This window comes from Pseudorasbora parva, chromosome 1, assembly GCF_024679245.1.
Source record: "Pseudorasbora parva isolate DD20220531a chromosome 1, ASM2467924v1, whole genome shotgun sequence".
Taxonomy (NCBI): Eukaryota; Metazoa; Chordata; class Actinopteri; order Cypriniformes; family Gobionidae; genus Pseudorasbora; species Pseudorasbora parva.
The window spans coordinates 36,109,258-36,129,316 of NC_090172.1; the positions used below are offsets into that span (position 1 = coordinate 36,109,258).

The 20,059-nt window shown below is 37.7% G+C and overlaps 2 protein-coding genes across 7 annotated transcripts in view; both read right to left on the reverse strand.

The window, feature by feature from the left end:
* Positions 1-1,742, reverse strand: part of dgkza (diacylglycerol kinase, zeta a) — a 123,734-nt gene extending 121,992 nt beyond the window's left edge. Inside the window, exon 1 of one of the 3 annotated variants that reach the window (XM_067439227.1) lies at positions 1,227-1,742. In XM_067439227.1, coding sequence (XP_067295328.1) covers positions 1,227-1,516 — 290 coding nt within the window. In that variant the 5' untranslated portion in view covers positions 1,517-1,742. The remainder of the gene's footprint in view (positions 1-1,226) is intronic. The other 2 variants (XM_067439248.1, XM_067439138.1) reach the window with 2 other exon arrangements.
* Positions 1,743-4,727: 2,985 nt separating this feature from the next.
* The window catches only part of creb3l1 (cAMP responsive element binding protein 3-like 1), a 74,273-nt gene continuing 58,941 nt past the window's right edge, over positions 4,728-20,059 (reverse strand). For 3 of the 4 annotated variants that reach the window (XM_067439385.1, XM_067439357.1, XM_067439366.1), the window contains 10 exons: positions 19,451-19,626; positions 16,121-16,205; positions 14,314-14,513; positions 14,038-14,187; positions 13,854-13,912; positions 13,219-13,287; positions 10,089-10,188; positions 9,469-9,619; positions 8,526-8,769; positions 4,728-6,943 (listed from right to left, as the gene is read on the reverse strand). In XM_067439385.1, coding sequence (XP_067295486.1) covers positions 6,907-6,943; positions 8,526-8,769; positions 9,469-9,619; positions 10,089-10,188; positions 13,219-13,287; positions 13,854-13,912; positions 14,038-14,187; positions 14,314-14,513; positions 16,121-16,205; positions 19,451-19,626 — 1,271 coding nt within the window. In that variant the 3' untranslated portion in view covers positions 4,728-6,906. Of the gene's footprint in view, positions 6,944-8,521; positions 8,770-9,468; positions 9,620-10,088; positions 10,189-13,218; positions 13,288-13,853; positions 13,913-14,037; positions 14,188-14,313; positions 14,514-16,120; positions 16,206-19,450; positions 19,627-20,059 lie in introns of those variants that run through there. The other variant, XM_067439375.1, reaches the window with a different exon arrangement.

Sequence of the window (20,059 nt, forward strand, 5' to 3'; positions counted from 1 at the left end):
GTCAGTATAACACAATATGGTCAACCAACATGATACAGCAATCAGTAAAAGAGCAAAGTGTCTACTAGGAACAATCACATAAACACACACTTTTATTGCCCAACATGGCATGGCCTTACCTATATGACAGTCCAGTAAAGCACTGCAGCCCCAGTAAAATAATTAAGAGCACTTAGTGCACACACAAATGCTGTCTAAGTAACGAAGCATGTGGTGCCATATACTCCTAGCTAGCACACACATTGTTAGACGTGGCATTCTGTACAAAAACACATGGCTGATGTCACCGAGGATATGTTGTAAGACCATGCCTAGATAGATGCCCTAATGAGAATGATGACATTGTTAATGTACGAGGAGATTCTGGCATCTGACAGTTATTTCATTTACAGCCATGATAAACTGACCCTGATGACAAGAGAGCCATGCTTTTAGGCCTGATGATAAACTATATTTAGGCGTCAGTTTCAAATAAAGCAGGGGTTTTCAATCTTTTAGATGCCATGGACCCCCAATATTATAATTCTTGTGTGAGGGACACCAATCTTAAAATTCTATCTATCTATCTTTTACAAACACCCATATTATACACTGAACATTTTTAATTAATTTATACTAACGTACTATTAAATGCATTTTTTATTTATTTATATCAAAGCATTTAATTTAGTATATATATTGTTATCAATTATTAACTAATTTATTTTAATAACATTTTAATTAATGCATTTATTTATATTTAGCTATTTGAATAACATGTATTAACTTATTTTAATCTTACTATTTATTATTGATTTATTTTCTACCCATTTTCTCTCTAGACTCCCTGTTGACCATTGGGGGTAGCCGGACCCCAATTTGAAAAGGTTAAAACAAACTTAACGAGGAAAGGTGTGCGTGTATAGCATATGCATGTTATGTCAAGTTTGAAAATAGGTTACAAGAGTGTGGAGTTTCAGCTTGTGCTGGCAGTAATCCAAATCATCCTGTAGTGTCAAAGAGAATAAACTCGGTTCTTCAGGAAACGACAGCATTTAACAAGTTGCAACTGACACAGCTTTGACTGTAACTATTAACATAACAATTACCAAAAGCTACAGTAATTGCTGCTCGTCAAGGTTAGGCCCATCAATTAAGAAAGGTGGGAGCTGAATTTTGAAAGCAAGAAAAATTTACAGATTTTTATTATTGCTCTAGCCTACTTGTTTACTGTGAGATGGATTTACCTGTATGACACCTGTTTCCGGATGGTTAGGTGTAGGAACTCGCTGCTCTCCGCCTGGTTTCCAGGACTCAGCCCTCCTTCTCTCCCCACTGCCAGTCGTTCAGTCCCGTTCCCCGAGCACTCATGTCGTTTTAAAGTTGTACCGCTGTGTCCGGTTACAGAAAGGAACACATCCTCCTCCTCCACCACGTCTTCCAAGGTCGGCGGTATTACAACCGTGGTCGGTGACTCCGCGGTGCTGTGCGCAGCGCGAGACAAACCGTCAACGGTCGCGTCCGATGCTTCTGCCATTTATTAAACTAACTTAATTAAACTTAAACCGGTGTAAAGTGTCACGCTAAGAGGTGCAGTCAAAGTAAAGAGCATATATGTGCTTTCCCTTAAGTTGCCCTAATGAAATAACACCTGATTGGTTATTTCGGGGAAGTTTGTGATAGATTTTACCATCACCTTCCCTTACAGTTGAATCTGTTTTCGGTGGAGCAGACGACGACCACCTCGAAACACACAGCTGACTGTGGCACGAAGCCCCGCCCACCTACACTACTGATTCAGGATCAGCCAATCATATGAGATAATACCTATAAGCCCTGCCCAACATAACCTCAGCTGCAGGATCATCCAATCATAACAAACTCTCTCTCTCTAGCCGTGTCACACACACTAATCCTGTCCTAAACAACAGGCTCAGACTGGCACAGAATCACAGCACTTTAAAAACAAACCTCAGGTCATCAAAGTTCAAATTCCCTTTACTATAAAAAATTACATGATCATTGCAACAATATTGTGTGAGAGACATATTTTTCAGGTTAACTTGACAGTTTTAGGTCCACGTTTTGTAAGTCCAAGTTTGAGTCTGTTTGTGTAAAGAAGGAAGTGTGCCTTTGTAAATAGAGCATTGTTTTCTATTTGAATAGTGTGTGCGTGTGTGTGTGTGTGTGTGTGTGTGTGTGTGTGTGTGTGTGTGTGTGTGTGTGTGTGTGTGTGTGTGTGTGTGGACGTCTTTAAAACTCAATACAGTACATTGAAGAAAAAACTGAAGTAGTTGTGACTGGCAGTCAAATGTTAGTTGTTGTAAGGTCAGATTTACAGCCATCATCAGGCCCCACATTTCACAGATCACTGGTTGCAATGCCAGGCTAATATTCCACTAATGACATAACAGCTTGTGTGGAAATAAATCCCATTCATCTGAACCTGTTAAACGAGACCCAGTAATCAGAATGTGCTCTCTCTGAATAAAAGTTCAAAAGACTCATTCACACTTATTCTCATCTATCAAATCCCATTGCCCCTGGCTACTGCATTGACACGTATATTCACCAAATGCATTGACGCTTCTGGGTATGTAAATGTTAAAGCACAAATCTTGCTGTCTCACTTCACGAGTTGCCAGCTGCGACTCACATCAGGTTCAAAGCACAAATGAACTATAACAGACATTGCAACCTCCTACTTCAACTCACTTCTGCATTTTGTGTTCCCTCCGAGCAATTTGTGCAAACATGGAAAAAATGGAATTAAATCATTTATTTGTTTTTCCACCATGAAAGGGTCCAAATAATTATTATAATTTATATTTCTTAGAATTCTTTGGAAAGTTCTTTTTTTGTTATGGTGAAAACCATTACAGTATGACTTTTATTAATTCCTGGAACACTTTTGAAACAAAGCAGAGGGTTTTTAAATAAGCTCAACCCAGTTGCTCCTTAGAGAATCAACCTCATTAATGACTTGTTTGAACAAAAATATAATAATGCAATAATCCATTGTCAGCTGGCCTTGGTTATTTGGGGTTATGGCCACACATGCTGTCTTTTTGAAAATGAGTTTACACTTGCAGTTACAGTTACCTCAATTATTAACAGCACAAAGTTGATGACACAGTCACAGATGTACTGTACAAACCATGAATTTCAACTATTTGTTGTATTCACTGTCAGATTCTGAGTGTAACATTATGACAGCTTTCAATATTTAGAAAAGACCATCAATAATAGTATCAATAACAACTGCACACAAGCATACACACAGATGCAGGCTGCATGCTGGTATACGGAACTATGGATATTTATGTGGGAGGAAAACAGCCTATGTTCTTTACCTCCTCCCCCTCTCCCCATTTCTTTATTCTCTCTCTCTCTCTCTCTCTCTCTCTCTCTCTCTCTCTCTCTCTCTCTCTCTCTCTCTCTCTCTCTCTCTCTCTCTCTCTCTCTCTCTCTCTCTCTCTCTCTCTCTCTCTCTCTTCTCTGGGTTTTATTTATATGTGGATCTAAAGCACAACCTCTATAAATACTGTTGAAGGGTTCTTATAATAAGTATCTTTAGAGCACAGACTGGTTGATGTCCCTGTTGAAAAACTCTAAAATTAAACCAAAATGAAATTCATATTGGTCCAGGCTGGTTAATGCTGGTATAGTGCTGGTGGACTATAGCAATCATGCTGTTCTCAAGCAAAATTGAGCTGGTGTAGCTGGTCCACCAGCACTCCCGCTTCCCATACAGTTTTGTCATGGTTTTGTTTATGATGTCAGAATTAATATGCAGTGCTGCAGGACAGTAGGAGAGTTTAGAAAGGTCAGATTACTGAAATCATCAAGTGAAATCAATATGAAAACCACAGAGCAAAATGTCCAGAAACCACAGAGCAAATTTTCTAATCTGCAGAAACTACATGAAACATATAGAAATATTCATAGTTGGCCCAAAGCTGTGTTTTAAAATGTAATGTTGCAGCACTTAACCAAACGCATTCATTCTTAATGACTCGGAAATTAGCCTACTATTTATCTGGTATACTTTATAAAGAGTTTACTTTTCATGTGTACTGTAGCCTGCTGTAATGTCTTTAGACCTCAACTTTTTACAAGCCGCAGACATCTTTTTTAGTACACAATTATAAATTGGCTCTTCTATCCACTAATGTTAATTACTGACTGCATTTATAAACTTGATTTACCAGTTTGAACTGATTTTTTTCAGTCTTGTTTATCACATCATCCATTCACACTGTTTAGCTAAGCAACATGTTAAAATGTGATATTATGTGTTTAATTCACTGATACTATTTGTTTTTGATGCAATTCCAGAAAAGTTGAGATATTGGTAGAGATTATTTTTCAAATATATCAAAAATATACATTAAACTATAGGCTATTAAAAAATAAAATACATTAAAATGTACCAAACAGCAAGACTGTTTCATTTAATAGCAGGGTCTTATTTTCTTACTCCATTAAAAAGAAAAAAAAGAAAGAAAAAAAATAATATATTGCGCTTTGTATGGTAAGGGACAAAGTGGTGACCCCTGGTGGTTACAATATGAAAATACAACAAGCACTTGATATACATCACTTCACAACCACCAATCTTTGAAGTAAGAAATAATAATTAATAATAATAATTAATAATAATAATGTTCTGCATAAAGACAGGGTATAACACAGAAAAGAGCACAGGAGACAATGGGTTGCATCTGCAAATTTTGTATTTTGCTTCATTCTAACTCTACTTTAGATCAGACAGAAAAGCAAGAGGTTCAGAGCATAGATACATACATAGCCAGATCCATACACAGATACTAATCAACCCAAACCGCATGGTGATTACCAAAATGCATAAAATGTGGAAATATAAAAAATACGTCCTCCATATTTACAACCAACATTTATCATCAGTCATATATACAAAGGGCAAATGGGCAGAGATACAGATGATACCAGCAACAATTACATTTAAAAGCGTAAACTCCATTGTCATACTGGGCATTAGATTCAACTCCAGAACGCTCAGGTATTCTGGACTTCCAGGTTTGAGACTAATTGTCTGTGGACAGTATGTGCAATGAAGTCATAGTTTACATTTATTGTCTTACAAACATTCAAATCGACACTTAATGTTTTTCCAGTTCAAAATTGAGGAATATATTGATGGGTGAGATGACTGTAACAGAGGGCATGATGAAAATTGCTCCGTCATTAAACTTGTAAGAAATTAAAGCTCTTTAAAAGCATGGTGAATCAGTTTTATGCTGATAATAAGATGTTATCTATTCTTCCATGTCATAAGCAGCCAACCCAGTTTTTCTTTGTGTTATGGCACATATACCACAGAGTAATTTGACAGTGTCAAATTATTTTGTGACAACCACTTTCATTACTTTAATTTTATCAAAGGCAACTTGAGCAATAAAATAAAATGTCTATCAGTGGTTATTTGTACAATACAAATAATAGTGTGGCTGAAGGAACAGAGGACATGAAAAGAAAAAGAAAATATTTTATGATTAACAAATTATTTCAAAGCACTGACATCTATAACATAAAAAAGGACTTCTGTAAAGCATATTTACACAACTGCACTATCAACTCCCAGATATTTGTGGTAAATTTTACAGTGGTCAAACAGTTTGCTCACATACAGAATACAGACAGTTAGACTAACATCAAAAAGAAGTATTCCATTATCAGAAAAACCTGTTTTAAATAATATAAATTTTTAAAGAGGTTCACTTCTCTTTCTAATAACTGTTAATTTTCACCTCGTATCCATTATAGCCAATGATTTTAATGGATTCATGTGGATTGTGCAGAATTCTTCAGAGATTGAACATGGTTAAACACGCACAGGATTTGATCGGCCCTGTTCATTTTTCTCTATATATACAAAACTTTCTTTACACAGAAATAAAGATAACAGAAAAAAACTGTTTAACAGTTATGACAACAAGATCATGTAAACTTTACATCATCTTTCATTTAAAAACAAAAACAAACAAAAAACAATAACTTTCATAATTTTTTTGTGCATAAAATAAATATGCTCTTTTTTTGGATGCTGCCAATACTAGAATATATTATGGATAAAATTTAAAATTCAGTACAAAAGCCTCTGCCTTTTAAAAGTAGAAAACAAAAATAAAATGCATCAATTAAAGTAAGCCGAGTAAAAGAGGTTTAAGAAGAAAATATGCGGTTAGGACCATCTTAAATATGACTACATGAAAAAGAATGTGAAGGCACTTAAATCAATTTGTTTTCCTAGTGCAAAACAAGTGCAATCCAGCTTAAACTTATTAGAAAAAAACAAGCCAAGATGGCAGAGGAAGAAAATCCTGTCAAAGCAAGCTTTGCGAAATCGCAAAGTACGTCAGGCACCTGTGATTACACCTGCTGGAAAACATTCAGAGATTTAAAAAAAAGAGTCATAAAAAGAAAAAAAAGTTCTTTGGGGTTTAAGTAAGGATATGTAGTAAATGGACAGTCTCATGGCATTTTAGGAAAATCAAAACAAACACTCATGAACTTTCCCTCCCACAATCTTTGTGTAAAGTGTTCCGTGAATTTAGAGCTGCAGGCTCACATCCATCTAAAACAGAGCAGCATGTACAACCACCCACATCCTCTCATCTCTCTCTTAGTCCTTAAACTCAGTGCTTGCTGGTAAAGGGGAGTTTCAGTGTATGGATGGACACAGTTCTCTTCTCACAGTTCTGGGGCTGAATGTCATTGGAATGCATGTCAGACGGATTGGATGAGGGTCATCATGATGCTTGTTGGTATTTTAGGGCGGGTCAGGAGATTCAGGATCTGTAACGGTAAGGGTCGAGGGCCGAGTGGTGCAGGATCCTCAGACTTCAGTGGAGGCCTGGGTGACGGAGGCAGCTCCACACAGAGATGCTAGAAATATTCAGCTCCTCCCTCAGGATCCCGCTTGCTGAGGAAAGAAAGAAAGAAAGAAAGAAAGAAAGAAAGAAAGAAAGAAAGAAAGAAAGAAAGAAAGAAAGAAAGAAAGAAAGAAAGAAAGAAAGAAAGAAAGAAAGAAAGAAAGAAAGAAAGAAAGAATTACTATTTATTCAGTCTTTTATACTCACCAAGACTGAATTTATTTGATCAAAAATACAGCTAAACCAGTAATATTGTGAAATATCATGACAATTTGAAATAGAGGTTTTGTATTTCAATGTATTTTAAAATGTAATTTATTCCTGGGATGCCAAAGCTGAATTCTCAGCATCAGTACTCTAGTTTTTGTTGTCACATTATCCTTCAGAAATCATTATAATATGCTGATTTGGTGCTCAATAAACATTTCTTATTATTATCAATGTTGTGCTGCTTTATGTTTTTATGGAAACTGTAATATATTTTTTGTTCTTTCAGGATTCTTTGACAAATAGAAAGTTAAATAAATAGAAAAGCACTGAATTTGACAAATAATTTTATTGTAACCATATTTTCTACGTTTTTACTAAATTGTATGTCCTTGCTAAACAATGTATTCATTTCTTTCAAATGAAAAAAAATCTTACTGACCTAAACTTTTAAATGATAGTCATCTAATTCTCAGCATTTTTCTTTAAAAACAGTAATAATTTAATAACACTATTAAATGTATTCAATGTATACTGTACATTACAATGTGATGGCTAAACTCCCTTGTAGCATTTAAAATCATCATTGATTTTAGTCTTAGTGTTTAATTTTTAATTGATGTAGCCTTAATACCGTAGTATTATAACAGAATATTTATCTGTTATTGGCCATAACACAAGAACAACTGTATTAAATAATTGTATAAATAGTGAATTATTTTAATGTCAGTGCATCCTTAATACCGTAATTAACTCTTTGACCGCCAGCGTTTTAAAAAAGTTGCCAGCCACCGCCAGGGTTTTTGATAATTTTCACAAAAATGTAATGGTCCATAGAATACTTGTCACGGTTCATGGATTCCCTGTCTCACTCTTGGGTGCGTGCAAAAAAATGCGTTCTGTGAATCCGTTACAATACTTTGTTGTATGAATATATGAGCAAAGAACAGATCCACTGCTTTTAAACCAAAAATGTTTTATTCTAGCGTAAGTTTCGTAAAAAAGCTGAGGAAATCACGTTTTTTTCAAAGAATACATTCAGATCAGATTCAGAGCGATGATCAAACACACATTGAGTTGATCGAGTCCATCAACCCCCCTAATGCTTGCACAGTCCTATAACTCGTACTGGGCCAACATTTCATTCAGTAACATTAGGCAGTTTTGATTTATATGATGCTTGATGATCACATTATTTTACACATGCATCTGCTTACATACGATCGTTTATTTTATTGCATCTTCTTCGCCTGTGTTTTGATCAGGAGATTCTGTATTTATTCAGAAGATGCGTAATAGCGATCCCTAGTGCATAACAGTGAAAACACGAAAACCCCGGAAAATTCCCTGTTTGGCGGGGAAAGAGTTAAGATGCCACAAAACTAAACCTGACTGTATTAAAAGTACCGCCAGTGTGTGTCTCACCTCGAGTGGTAGTGTGGTTCAGGGGGACGGAGTGGGGCCGCGGATGTGTTGCTGTAGCTTGCAGGCTCTGGTTGCGCCTGGCTCAAGTACCTGCTCACGAGAGCAGAATGATCCTGCTCGTGGCTGTCCTTCAGGTCCTGTACATGTCGCGGCACCCCCTCCATCCTCTCCACACTCAGCACGCCCCTGTGGCCGTCCTCCACTGGGCCACCCTCGTCATAGAAGAGCAGGCTGCGGGAGCGGACTACACACAGAGAGAGAACAGAGTTACTTAAGTCACGTCATGCTTGATTTGGTTACTTTGATTCTCATGGGATATGTAGAGCGAAGAGAAGCGTGTGTTTAGGACTCAAAGAGAGTGTTTAAGGGGGAAAGAAAGAGCAAGATTTAGTGTGCTACTCTTTTAGGCGAACAAATACACAGTAAGGCTTCTATGATTTTTGGTTACTACAGCAACCAGTTGCCATCATCCACGGGCAGAGTCTGTAGGGCCCTTATGAAAATGGAGGAGGCATTTGAAGCCCCTTTCAAGCACAGCTTTGATAGAGCCGAAAGAGATGCAGCACGGCGTGTGTTGTAAAGTTGAAAGAGGATTGTAGAATCTGCTCAAAGGGAAGTAATGATTTCAATCTAAAACTCTCTGGGATGTCTGACAGTAATTTTAGGGTGAGAATGGGCACAGTCGGCCCAGGAGCTCCGCTAATAACCTTTATAAGAGAGACGGCCTCACACTCTCTCGGTCTCTTGTGGGGGGAATGAAATAAGTAGCGTCAAAGACACACAGCTATTATCTGCCTGGATAATTAAATGTGTCTGAAAGCCGGATAACCAACAAAAAAATGCTTCTTTGCACATACGCAGAGAAATGTAATCATATCATGCAAAGTACACAATGATAGTTGATGATGTTGACTTATACATTAGGGGCAGGGATCAAACATACCCTGGCTGGTGGTGTAGAGGTCACCTGAGGGCAGTGGTGCGGACTTCACCGTGTGTGAGGATGATGAGGATAAGGAGGAAGAGTAGAGGGAGAGCTCGGGCAGGCAGGGAGCCAACGAGCCCAGCACCAACACAAAACACAGCGCCACCACCTGGCCAGGAGGAGGAACCACACACACGGTGAGCACACCGCCCCACTGTAATCTACTTGCACTACAGCTGCCAGAGCAGCGCTGACCTGCCTTTACATGCACAGGATCAAAGGAATAAACTAGACAAGCCTGCGGTTTCACAGACATGGCTTAAACCTAGTCCCAGACTAAAATGCATGTCTGAGCTGTTTTAACCGAAAGCACGTATCTTAAAATATATCAGTGCCATTATTTTGTCTCAAGATGCACACCAGTAATGTTATTTTTCCCTAAGGGACATTTATAAAAGCTACTTAAATGTCTAATTTAATCATAATCCTGGCTTAATCTAAGCCCTGTCTGTGAAACCAGGCCTAGACACTTCATTAAGACTCTGGTTTGTTAGAAAGAAATACAAAGAAAATGTGTGTGGGAATGCGAGTGTGTTGGGATAAATGCGTGTGTTGGTAAAGTATACGTGTGTATATACCATGAGGCAGGTTCCGGTCTGCGTGGAGGCGATCTTGCAGGATCGAGGCACTTTCCCGCTTACTAGAGCCTGCAGTCTTTGCAGCTGTTGAAGTAGAGACCTACGGATGACACAGAAATCACAAAAGAAAAATGATTAGTAAAGTCTTTTAGGGTGTAGGCAGCATCTTTGCCCGCAGGCTATGTGTGTTCTTCTCTGTGCCGTTTTGTAACAGCAGGATCTTCTTATTCTTAAGCTCAGAGAGCATATAAGGATAATACAGTTCTTACTCGCAACAGTGTTACATAAACTGAACTCCCCTTCACACCACTCACACAGTCTCTCCCACACAAACGCAATCCACCTCCGCATCATCGCTTCTGTATGCGTGCAGTGGCTGTTTCCCTTCAATTACTTCCTTCTTCAGAGGCCAATTATACATACTTTCCCTCTTTTACTCTCTTACACAATGATGTGACCCAAAACACACATAGGTACATACACACTTATAGCCCAAGGATCTGTGAGTTATAATGGCATACTACCCATACTATTTTTGCACACAATAGGCACATTTCCCACCTGCATGGAATACCTGGATGACCTAATACATTTACAGAAATGTTCAGTACACAAGTAGAGCACACTATGTAAGATAAGGTGCTCAGCCTTCTATTTTCAGTGTCATGAATGAACCAGAATACACTTCTTAATAATCTAATTTTTGTCTGGTTATATGATCACAATTTTATACAAAATTACATAATGTATGATAGCTGTATTTTAGATGATAACTGATAACGGAATAAATCAAGCAACATATAGCTAATATAAATATATATATATTTATTTAGCTCTAACACTAACAATGACAAGGCCATAGTTTGATTTCCAAGGAATGCATGAACTGATCATATCTATACTTCCAATGCAATGTTAGTTGCATATATGTAAATATATGATATATGTAAAGCAACTGTTTACAACTGTTTGAATTTATATTACATATTGTATCCTACATAATATAATCTACGATAGCAGGCAGAATAGTACACTTCTCTTCTCTTCTTAATTGGATTTATTAATGTTATTTTAGTTAATTCTCTTATTATTTTCTTTTAATTATTTATTTTATAGTGTTTTGCATTTTAAATAAAGCTTTACTCTCTCTCTCTCTCTCTCTCTCTGTGTGTGTGTATATATATACATAATATATATATATATATATATATATATATATATATATATATATATATATATATATATATATATATATATATATATATATATATATATATTTCACATTATATAAGCAGCAACTTGTGAATCTGTCTGTGTGTTTAATTTCAGCAGACTTTCTCCGAAGAAATTAATTATTCTGTGATAATAATCCAAAAGGACATTGAGCTCCCTCTAGTGGAGTATCTAAGAAGCAACACATGATGGAGAGCTCTTCCAACACCAGGGAGAGCCATTGCAACATGTTTGAAAACAATCAAAAAAAGGGTACTTTAGCGTTTCATCATTTAGCAGACTCTTTTATCCAAAACAACATATAGTGCACTTGGAGACATTTATGGAGTTAAATGCTTTTTCACTGGCTACATCAACCCAAAACTTCAATTCATTTTCACAGAAACATACACATATGGAAAAAGTCATAGTGAGAGCTGAAGACTAGTTTCGCTCTACACAGTGTGTTTTCAGTTGTGAGAGGGGCTCAGCCCGCCCTACTAACCTAGCAATAATCATCTCAATTTGATCATATAAACAGTGGTTTTCTTTAGATTAATATACAACCCACCCACTAACACACAAACACAAACTCCCCCCTGCTGCCTCTTTGAATTCTCTTAGATAACTCAGAAGGCTCTATCCTAATAAGAATCGGCAGAGAGCCAACACACAGTCTCTTTATCCTGTAATGAGGGGCAGGCAGGCTCCGTGCTGCGTGCTACTTTAAGTGTGTTGTTAAAAGGGGCCAGAGCCAATCTTCTATAAAAAGCACTACTATACCCTTACATATACACTATTCAAAAGTTTGGTTTGGTAAGATTTTTTAGACTTATGCTCACCAAGGCTTCATTTATTTGATTGTGAAATATTTTTTTATCACATTTATAATTTACATGTATTAATTTAATTATTATTATAAATGTTTTAAAAGAACAGCATAAATAAAAAGGGCTGAATAAAAGTAACAATTTCTTTAAAAATATATATTACTAACCCAAAACTTTAAATTGTAGTACTAGTATATATATTTTTATATATAGGAAAATACAAATAAGAAATACTAAGATAATGCCTGTGCTGGCCAGGCTGGAATAACAACACATCATACAAAATGAAGAGAAAAAAATGTCCCATAGCACATGATACTATAATATGGTATTGAATGAATACAGTATTTATATACTATGGTATTGGCATGATACCCAATCATGTTCAAAACATGTTAAACAAACCATGATACTTTCTCGCAGGATTTCATAAAAGGGATAGTTCACACAAAAAATGACAATTCTAAACATTAGCAAACCTATGGTTTACTTTCTCGTACAGAACACAAAAGAAGATATTTTGAAGAATGAGTTTTTGTTCAAATAATGAAAGTCAAAAAGTTACAATAAATCACTGAACCCCACTGACTTCAATTATACAAACCAAAAGAAAAAAGGAAGAAAAAAAAAAACATTCTTCAAGAAAAGATTTTTGGTTCCACAGAATAAATTAAGTTATACAGTTTTGAAACAACATTAGGTGATTAAATGATGACAGAATTTTCCTTTTGGGTGAACTACCCTTTAAGAGCTGTTGTCTTCAATAAGGTTTTACAGTTAATCCACACAAAAAAGCTGACTTTGATAACACCCAATCCCCCATGGTGCTTTCTGTCTCTCTAAACAGTAGGAACAGACAGCACCCTGTCGACAGCGCCTATGTTCTAACTAGGCCACCCAGGAGAGAATGAAAAGGTGCTGCTCTATGTGATCGGAAGGGGAGGCTAAGACCTGCGTGCATCTGGACTGACTTAACAACACCTGCTGACTGCAAAGAAGCTGCTGCGTACACTTACCGCAAATACGATTAAAATCCACCTATAAAATATTCACTGTGATTAAACACAAGCACACATGTGGTATCTCACCTGTTGGCATTCTCGAGCGTCTCAACTTTTTTCCAAAGTTCATTGTTCTCTGAAGTGTAGTTCTCCACTCTGAGGAGGAGAGAAAGCATTACTGCACACAGTCACAATGACAGATCGACACATAAATAAATCGCTTCCATATGTTTGACCAAACATAATCCTGTCAGCATGACTGACAGGAGCACGGTGGAAAAAACAGAGTATGTGTCCTCTGTGAGTCCAGTCTCTCCAGCACATTATCCAAACCCTGAGAGCCTAACAGCAGCACAAAAGGGAAAATGACTCATGCAATCGTACACACACCCCAATGAGTGCCTGGACTGTAGCCATTGGCCGCATTCACACAACAAAAGCCATAAAACAGCAAGCAAGAAATAGGGTATTTTATGGGGAGAGGGTGTGCTGGGGTGAGAGGGAAGAGAGGATTAAAGGAGAGGAGGTCAACAAAGAGAAAGAAGAATGAAGGCACAGAGAGAGTGGATGCTAGTGCTAGACAAATAATGCAAACGGGGGGGGGGGGGGGGGGGTGGAGGATAAGAGCAGTGGGGAAAAGGAGAGCAGTCAGAAAGGCAGAGTGGGATTGGAAGAGGTAGAGAACAAAGCAATAAGAGGGAGTGATAATAAAGTGGAATTACTTTTTCTCCAAACACTCCACGTATTCCTTCTTCTTCCTGCGGCTTTCCTGTGCAGAGATCTAAGACAAAAATAAGACATCTGCTTTAGCATATATATATATATATATACACACTCACAAAAACATCATATAATAGGACAGAATGATTGGATTCGATATTAATAGTATGCGATCATGAGTAATACCTTGTTTTTTATTTTCCTGCGGACCCGTTTGAGGGCTTTCTCCTCGGTTTTGGTGAGTGGTAGTTTGTTGGGGACGGGATATCCCTCAGCGATCAAAGTCCTCTTCTCTTCCTCTGTCAGCATCAAAGGGCCTGATGTTCCTTGCAGCTTCTGCATTACAACACAAATCATTTTCACTCGGTATATATGTGCATAAAATGAATGTGTATAAAAAAATCCATTTGGATTGTATATAATGAACATGCCGTGTCACATGATGCATTGCGTGTGACTCACATGCGGGGCGGTGAGGAGAGGGGACGAGGAGATGGCTGTGGAGGTTCGGGCCTGTAGCCGAGCAGGGCTGGAGGGAGGCAGTGAATGTGGGCTCTGCAGGTGGCCAGGGCTTAACGGTGGTAGTGAATGTGGGCTCTGGGATCCATCGCTGTCGCTGCCATGGCTGCTGGGAGGAGTGGGCGGCAACTGCAGATGTTCATCTGTTGGGGACACAGAAATTATCTTGATGCACCTGAAACAGCTGTGACTCATTTCTGACATTCACATTCTAGCATTTTTAATGATCAGGTTTGATTCTATAAGCATGCTAAACATACATGCCAATCCGTCAGAACTGTTTAAATGGGCAATGAATCTTTGAGCAACGATTGAAATTCAGTCCATTTACCCGTCAAGAAGCCAAGTCTAATACTTTAGGCATTTCACACACAGCACATGCATGCACAATGATTCTAACTGTGGTGAATGTTGGAGTCATCGTGTGTTTTTGTCTGGAAACGTCCCCGCATATACACTGCACTGCATTAATGCTGTTGTTTTTGGATGGACAGAATAAAAGAACGCCACACTGCCAGATCGATGGTGCACACAACGCCTGCAGGTGTTACAGGTTGCTTGCCATTAGTAGATTTTCATCTAAAATGGCATACAGTATATTTAGTGGACAGTCACACTGGAGAAACGTAGAGTCTTTTATTGCCTTTTCTCAGCAGCACGATGAAATCTTAATATTGTAATCTTAGTATTACAAGCTCAGATTCTAAAAGTTATCTAAAACCAACCATATCAAACATTAATGATTGTATTAAATGCAGACTTATCAATATCATAAACATCCAGATGCTTAAACTACTATTCAAACGTTTGGGATAATTTTTTTTACTTTTTTAAGAAATTAATACTTTATTCAGCAAGGATATGCTGTTCTTTCTAACTTTCTACTCAAAGAATCCTAAAAGAATCTTAGTTTCCACATAAATTGTTTCATGAGCAATACATCAATTCAGCTTTGCCATCTCATGATAAGTACAATTTTATATGAAATTAGAAAACCTTTTTTTTTTTCTCACAATATTACTTTTACTATAATTTTGATCAAATGAATACAGCCTTGATGAGCATAAGAGACTTTTTACTAAAGCATTATATGTCTTATTGGCCACAAACCTTTCAATGCCAGTATATGGTACATGATATGGAACTATACCAATAGCAAACACTTATGTGCACACAAAAACACACACATGCACCAACCTAATAACAAAATTTGTGAATAAAAAGTTTAATTTTACCACAGTATCCAAACAATACCAGGATCTAAAATGCAGAGGTTACGTCAGACACTGTTTTCATCAATGAGCCCTTCAGTAAAAGGGCTAAAGCTGAGATCTGAGAGATTGTCAAACACATGCAAAAGTTAAATAAAGAAACACTCACACTAAGCCTCATTTCCTCTGGAAAAGAAACACACCATTATAGTATTTATAACCCTGACCTGACCTTAGAGTGAGGGAGCAGAATAAAGGAGGGCTAATTTGGTTAGTGGAAGAACTGCACTGGACATACTGTATGTGGCAACTAAATGCTATATATTGAGTACATTCGTTTTTTGTTGAATATCTAAAGTAGTCTACTGTGCATGCTTTTTAGCATTTTATTTGACTTTTACAATCCTGTTGAAAAGTCCAGAATTGCTGTGTTTTCAATGCTGGTCCCCAGAATAGGTTGCCTGTATGTTAGTATTCCTACTAGCCAAATCAGCAAGCCTCTCTTGGTCAAACAGTTTCACCATAAAGACCACACTCACCTGAGGGCACACTGAGGAACTGGTTCACCTCTCTGGGCTCTGCTTTAATGGCAGGAATGGAGTTTGAGCTCAGGCCTTTGGAAGCCTAACAGAACAAGAAAAACAGAAACACAACCACTTAATGTAAACATGGAATCTAAATGTAATGCGCTATTTAATGAGTATTTCTGTTCTCAAACAATTTATCTGTGCATGTTTTGTCTTTAATACAAACTGCATCAATCTTAGTAGTTGCACTCTTCCAAAAGTACTTTTGCTGCTGATAAATTGAAGTATCCTGTTTCACTCAGAAGTCAAATGGAATTCACACTGACTACAGCATCAAACCACATAACAGATGCATATACACTTAAGTATTTCTGAAAGAAGCACCCTGTTTATGTTTCCTCTCATGCTACAGCAATATGTGGTTCAAAGACATCATTCAGGTTTATCTGAGCGTTTTTGATGATATCAGGCTGCAGGGGTCTGTAGTATTTGATGATATTTGATGGTACTGAACTGTTAAGGTACTGGACTAAATGTGCTCCATGCTGGATGTCTGAGACAGTAAACACAGCTGAAGGCAGACTCAAACTGTTTACACTGACAGAGCAAAGGCTACCCGCCTGCTAACCACACACAGTCTGGCCAGGGACCAACCATCATGCACATAGAGAGATGACATGAGCCTCAGATCAGAGGGGCTGCCATACCCTTCACTTCTCTTCACGCCCCCTTCTCATTATTTTCTGGGTCAGCGGGCAGTATTCCCCAATACTTGAGCTGGTAAAGGCATTTGTACCAAAATATTTGAATATATCTACTGTAAGATATAACACTGGCAGAGGTGTGCTATTGGCTAGAAAGTTGTTAGTCCATATTATAACTTCCAATGCTGTAAGCCATGCTACTTTACTGTCCTATCTGGGGTTTCTGTTATGGATGTATCCGTGTATTTGGAAACTACTATACAGAGAATCACATGAGCACGAGTGCTGGTGATATGCAATTAATACTCAGGCAAACAAGATTGGGATATTGCTAGAACAATCCATTAAGCGGGTTGACATTGAGAAATTTTAATTTTAGACACAATATCAACATTCACTTATCTGCATGCTCTGCCAACAAAAAACTTCCAGACAAAGCCAAAGCAAAAATAATTGTTTCCTCACGAGCAACACACAGCAGTTGTGTTTCATTCCTGATGAATGTGTCAATGTTCTTAAATTAATCCGTTGAGTCAATGATTCAATGACTCACTCATAAAGACAATTGCTTGTTCAGTTTCAGATTTAGTCAGTGTTTCAAACTAAACAGAATCCTTCCAAAGTGCCTATGCAAACATATTTTGAAAACCTAATAAAATGTACCTTCCTCCCCTTCTAGTCAAGCTTCATTAAAATTAAACTACAGTAAAAGCAGGTCATATTCTGTTTTAGTTGGACCAAGAACTTGGAATACTTCAACATTCCAAGGTGGCCTCAAAAAGGTTCCAATGCAGTGCCCTGAGGATTATGTAATATATGCAGTTCATGAAATATAGTTATTATGGTGCGCTGTTTCTTAATGCCATGTTATATATGGTTTGTATTTATCTGGTGAGAGCTCCTCTTCCTGTGGCACACGGTCTCACTATCTCCACAAGGATGCTCTCCAGTACAGCTGAACCCAGTGGGAAGTCAGAACAGCTTTACTCCATGTGCGTGCCCTTCTTAAATAAAGGACACGAGCTTATATAACCTCATCCATCCAGAATATTATTTCATCTAGCCAAGTTATTCCTGACAGCACTTTGTTGCTAATTGCGAGCAAAGAGTGTTCAAGCCCTCGTTGTGTGTGTTTGCTTGTTTTGTTGATAGGCATCTTCACACAGCACACAACCGCTGCAATCCAGCTCTCCGGAGAGGGCAGAGTTTATGGGAGCTGGCGGAAAGTCTGGCCTGAGTTAGTGTCAAGTCAGGGAGTAGAGAGCAGTTCCGTGGCTCTGATGCTCATAGAGAGTCCACTGCCAGATCCGAGAGGCCTCGGCAGCCACAAAGAACTAATCTACTCTCAACTCAACACTGATGCTGCTGGAGCCGATTCCCATGCTTCAATGAGTTCAACTCCTCACACACACACGCACTCGCACTGCGAACATGTTCACTGGGCAGAGAAGTGGAGCAAACTGCCAGCTGAGCAAAAGAGCACATGATGCATATGAGTGTGCGTGTGGTTTTCATTGTCATATTAACACAATGGTCCCTCTGGTGCACAGTGTGTGCAAGGTTCACCATCATCAGCTCAGTTTGATATCCACTAAAGCTTAACATTAACCTAACTTAAAACACAAGCTTTCAACCTAATGCCCTTTTTCAAGATTAGATGTATAATGCATGACTGTACACAGTTTTAATATTGAGGTACAAAAACTGAGCTTGCCTGGATTCCCCTTGATTTACAAATGTGAATTTTAAGATTTATGGAGGGCAAACATTAGATAACAATAGCTTTAAAACCTGTGGGTCTGAAACATTTGAATATGTAAATTATATCAGAATGATAAAAGAATTAAACATTTTATTGAAGTGAATTATCGGTTTAAATTTTGAGCACAGATCAGGCTTGGATATTAATATTGGATCAATAAACAGACACTTGGGGTTTTAAAAAATAAAGAAATAAAGTAGGAGATAAAGTACTTATTACTTTATTATCTATTGTAAAGAAATGCATTTTATCTATTTGGAAATATTTTTTATTGATTGTCCTAACCATAACTTACAAACACACTTGCCATTTTACTATGTTCTAGTGTAGGTCTGAGGACAATAAATGAATTTACGGAAACTATCAAGAATCTAAACTATTAACTATCTCTATCAAGAAAATATAATCAAGTTCATTAAAATGATTCACAGCATGCACACATTTATTCTTATGCCTAACAGGCTGAAAACAGCTCCAGTTGAGTTGTTTGCATCCCAAGATATTACTGTCTGTCTTTTAATAATTCAATCGTAACACAGCTGTCCAACATTAAATCTTTAGGTAGCCTACTTTCTTACATTAACATATTGCTCTTTGACCATTAAAACTGAAGCGTCGGGCTGGAATCCATGCTCGTCTTTCAGTTAAAACTAACGGTAATGCCTGTGTTCTGTGATTTGATTGACCATCTCAGTCATTTTGACATTTTGACAAGAACTGGTCAGCGCATGTGTTATTATCATGCAATTATTCAAGAAATACAGAGGTCTGGACCTTGGGGAGCTCAATGCTGGATACGTCAATGGTATGACGACCATGAAGAATCAATGTTTTACAGTGTGATACAGGCAGTTGCCTAATTACATCCTCTTTTACCTTTTCCCCTGTGTGGTTCCTCTGTGGTGGAGGGGCAAGAGTGAGGGGTTGTGAGCAGGTGCTGGAGTTGGCCAGAGGGGGCTCTGTATCAGGGCAGTTGTCTGACATCAGGCTGGGCTCCTGCTTCACTAGAATAGCTGTGAGATCTTGACTGAATGACCACATTCCTTCTGAGGCTGAGGAGAGAAATAACATGCTCAAACAAACAGAAACAGATGCAAATGACTGAAGTTTGTTAAAAAATGTAAGGTTTTGTTCATTTTTTGATGAAATGATTGAAATTATCTGGGGGTTAACATATGGGATGATAATACTTAAAGGGTTAGTTCACCCAAAAACTAAATTGATGTCATTAATGACTCACCCTAATGTTGTTCCTCACCCGTAAGACCACCGTTCATCTTCAGAATACAGTTAAAATATTGTATATTTAGTCCGAGAGCGTATGCAAGTGTATAAACGCTATACTGTCCATGTCCAGAAAGGGAATAAAACATCATCAAAGTAGTCCATATGTGACATCAGTTAGTTAATTAGAATCTATTGAAGCATCGTAAATACATTTTGGACCAAAATAACAAAAAATACGACTTTATTCAGCATCGTCTT